Here is a 4,104-nt window from a genome sequence, read left to right as displayed (position 1 = left end):
CCTGGTGGCTTCACTGCTGGAGCTGACAGGTGCCAATCTTTATATACAGTCTATGGCACAAACAAAACAAATTAACTGTAATTTTCATATAGTTCACTTTTTGTATAGTTACCCAGACAAGTATGACAGAATAAAACTAAGTTAATCATAATATGTAACAGTTTACTGTGTGCCCATAAAATGAAAGATTCTATTTTAATATATTAGAATTTTGTAGGTCTAGTGCAAACAGTAAAGTAATTGAGCAAAAGGCAAAACGTGTTGCAAGGGTCCCCATCTTACCTTAATCATGACAATATAACTACTAGTAGTAATGGCAGACAAAGAAATAGCAGCAATTAAGTTGTACACAATAGCAGTGAGTAGATTTTGACAGAGGTAGAAAGAATAGGTCACACAGGGCAAGTAGGTGGAGCTCGCGAGCGCGGTGTCGCTCATCAAACCGGATTCTATGTGTGTGTGTGTGTAGAGAGCGCGCGAGAGAGAGAGAGAGAGAGAGAAAGAGGGCGAGGGTAAGAGAGAGAGAGAGAGAGAGCGAGAAAGCGCGCGAGCGAGCTAGAGAGCTAGAGAGAGAGCGCGAGGCCGTCGGGTACGGAGCGGAGGTTACCACAGGGCAGATGTGCAGTGTGCTGCTTGTACCACTGCTGGACCTCAACCATTAGCAACAAGAGGAGGCACTCAAACCCAAACACCTCTTCGACCCGCCTCACCGCCGCTTGCCAGTTTCACCTATGGGTATTCTCCTTCTTGGACATACTGCACAGCAGCAAGTTCAAAGTCGTACGTGACTGCATTCATGAGTCAGGGCTATGTTTATTCTGTCGTGAACGCTCGGACCCCATGAACCGGAGCAGCGTGCTTCTACCGACTGGACCTTTGTTTTACTTTTTGTCGGTGGCTACATTAATTTACAGCATGCACCGATTTAATGCAAAACAGCTCTGATTGTAACATACAGACTGTCTGCGAAATAAGACTGTGACCGGCTACGAGGATTAGTAAGCGACATGACAATTAGATAAAACGCTGGAGCTGCTATAAAAGCACAGCGAAAAACTCGCTTACGATAACGACACAGGACTGCGAGCCGTGGGTGCATTGAGGTCATCATGAGCTCGAAGGTAACACACACCGCATGTATAGTAAGCTAGTTTAATGTTACTGGGTGTCTTGTCCTCTTTTTAATCTTTCGTGCTACAAAGTAACGAGGGACGAAACGCCGCCAGCATAAAAGTGAAGCCGGTGTTACTTTTAACATTTGAACTCTTAAGAAACAGAGGGCGAGGAAGACAGTTATACGGTTTCGTACAATTTGTCGCCAAAATATTTCCGGTCGTGTAAAAACACGGCAAAGTTTAACTGTAAACTGCCTATGTTCTTTCTCCAGGGGCTGAAAAGTTACTGGGATCGGTCATATCTCCTCCCTCCCGTAAGTGTGTCATGAAGATGTGATGAGCTCTTCCCTCGCTCCCTTCCTCTTTCTCTTCGCCGTCCAGCGCCTTGATCTTTTCTTCTCTGGTTGGTATTAAAGAGGTCAGACGCGACTCCCGGCTCTCCGGATGTATGAAAGCGTGGATGTTGTGGGTTTGAGCCCCAGCCCCAGCAGCCCCAGCCCCGGCTTTTTTCTGAGCATGGACTACTACCACAGACCCCCGGGGCTCTGGCCGGAGAAGGGACTCCTGTCCGGTGTAGGAGGACTCCAGCGTCCGTTCGGAGCGTCCCTGTTGACCGGCAGGCACTGGAGCGGATCCAGCCACTGTGAGTGCCACTGAGAAAGGATTTGCCATTTTGGACTTGTAAACAAAATAACTGCAGGGCAAGCTACAGTTAGTCAGTGTGGATAATTTTGATTAGTTGAAAACTGACAAGGGGTGCAGACTTAAGCCTTAGTAGGCTGTCTGTTGTCAGCTTTTGGGGGGGGCGGATGAATGCATGAGTTGGTGCCAAGTGGGACACATGCCAGCCCCTTGTTCTAGTATCAGGTGCCCCACAACCTTTTTTTGGTTTCCTGTTAACTAGATGGGAAATGATCACACCCTGTAGTGTTATTCACTTTTACTTTTCTTAGCGTGGTTCCTTTCATACACACTGAGTATATCATACTGTTACTTACAGTATTTATGAACTATGGTACTGTTGGTATAGACACTATTTAAATCCTGTGGGTATTTTATTTACATGGAAAATAAACTGTTTGCCTTTCCATACATAATGACCCACTGCTCTGTCAGAGGGTTTGGGTGAAATATCAGTTTGTCAGGAAAGGCTTTAACCAAATCACTAGAGCAAACAGCTACAAGGGTGGATATTAGTTTTCATGCCAGTTGGATTTATCCTGCGCTGTATCTAAGAACGTTGTTAGTTTCAGCTTGTAACTTCTGTTTCTCTTTGCTGTTTATATGTGTTTGGCATATGTTCACAGTTTGTCCCATGTTGCTCGCTGTCCATAACCAGACCACTTTCGCTTTAATGTGACCAGTGCTCCCATTTGGCTTTTGAGATGACCCACATGTTTCAGAAACATTACCTTATGATGAGAATTACAGTTCTTTTGCATCAGGTCATTAATTGTGTTTTTTTGCGAACTTGGGTTTGGCTCATGTTTTGAATGAAGCAAGTCAAGTGACCTCAGTGTGTCAGTAGCTGCCTGTGCTCATTTACCAAATCTAGCCCATCCTGAGTTTGGTGCTTCTCCCTGGGTTGGAATAAAATCAGAGCATTTACAAGCCTTAGCTACACTAGCTTGAAGGGTTAAGAGCTGAAATATTTAGTCGATTATTGAATTAGTAGACTGAAAGTATGTTAATTTACAACTAGTATGATAATGGATTATTTGGCCTAACTACATTTTCAAGCAATGTTTTGAACATAACCTCATTTTCAGCATCTCAGTCTGTTGGAATTTGTTTCTTGTCTGATGATGGTGATGACTATCTTTGGGGTTCAGACTGTTTGTCTGACAAATCAAGACATTTGAAGACATCATCCAGTAGGGCTGTGATGACATCTCATGATATTAAAATGTGAAAGTATTTCCCATTGAGGCAAAAGCTGTCTTGTGCTATCAGTACATAACAGAATCAGAGCAGCAGCCAGTATGAGTTTTGGTTAGCCATGCTGCTAACATAGCCTACTCTACCTTAGCTCCAATTGTACCACCAGTGTGACAGCACTGATAGATAAAAACACCGTTTAAGATGCAGTACTATCGAAAGTGCATGGCGTGTCGTAATGGTGCATTAACTGTGGCCCAAATTTGACAGTGAATAGCAAGGTAAACAAAAGTGTCTTCTTCCCATGAGCGTCCGTGTCCTAATCGTCCCCCATACGTGATTGGGCAACACAGTGCCTTTCCTAGATTATGTCACCATCCGGTAGGGTGGAAGCAGCATAGGTCACACACAGCTTCAGTTAGAAGTTAGAAGCTCATGCATAGTTGATGCACAGTTAGAAGGTCTGAAGAGACTCCTGTGAAATCCTACAGGAGAGAAGCCAGTCAGTTGAGTTTGTGGCAAAACCTTTTACAGTGCTGCATGTTGTTGTCTTTTACTGCACATGATAATTCCTACTCAGAAGTAGAACTGAAGTGACATTCAGTACAAGATATTTCAAAATGCACCTGCATTGTTTTGCATTTTGTGACTTTCATTTGAATAAACAGCTAATTTTCCAGTCATATTTCATTAATGAAGATTTCTTAAAAAAGTGTTAAAATATCATATCATCTCATCTCATTCTCATGAGCCCAGTATCATGTATCGTCTCATGAGCTAAGTGGTGTGATAGTAATATACTATCTCTGAATTTGGATAAAACTAAATTTATGGTATTTGGGAATTGTAGACTAGATAATAAACTTCAATTGAAAACTGGGGGAGCTAATATAGAACGAGTATATGAAATTAAATTTCTAGGTGTCATAGTTGATGATAAATTCTCCTGGAAATCTCATATCAGATATGTTCAGCACAAAATAGCAAAAAATATATCGATATTGGCAAGGGTTAGATATATTTTGGACGGGAAAGCACTACGCATTTTGTATTCTTCATTGATTTTACCATACTTAGAGTATGGCGTTGAAAACTGGGGAAATACATACAA

General features: G+C 42.5%; 1 protein-coding gene across 3 annotated transcripts in view; it reads left to right on the top strand.

Annotated features, from left to right (window-relative positions):
• Positions 1-542: 542 nt before the first annotated feature.
• LOC109951096 (retinoic acid receptor alpha-B-like) overlaps positions 543-4,104 on the top strand; it is a 20,480-nt gene continuing 16,918 nt past the window's right edge. The window contains exons 1-3 of one of the 3 annotated variants that reach the window (XM_020585385.1): positions 543-735; positions 1,388-1,429; positions 1,532-1,758. In XM_020585385.1, the coding sequence (XP_020441041.1) occupies positions 1,560-1,758 (199 nt within the window). In that variant the 5' untranslated portion in view covers positions 543-735; positions 1,388-1,429; positions 1,532-1,559. Of the gene's footprint in view, positions 1,122-1,387; positions 1,759-4,104 lie in introns of all 3 variants that reach the window. The other 2 variants (XM_020585384.1, XM_020585383.1) reach the window with 2 other exon arrangements.

The sequence above is a fragment of the Monopterus albus genome, unplaced genomic scaffold (assembly GCF_001952655.1).
Source record: "Monopterus albus unplaced genomic scaffold, M_albus_1.0 scaffold363.1, whole genome shotgun sequence".
Lineage (NCBI taxonomy): Eukaryota > Metazoa > Chordata > Actinopteri > Synbranchiformes > Synbranchidae > Monopterus > Monopterus albus.
This window is presented reverse-complemented; position numbering and strand designations above follow the sequence as displayed.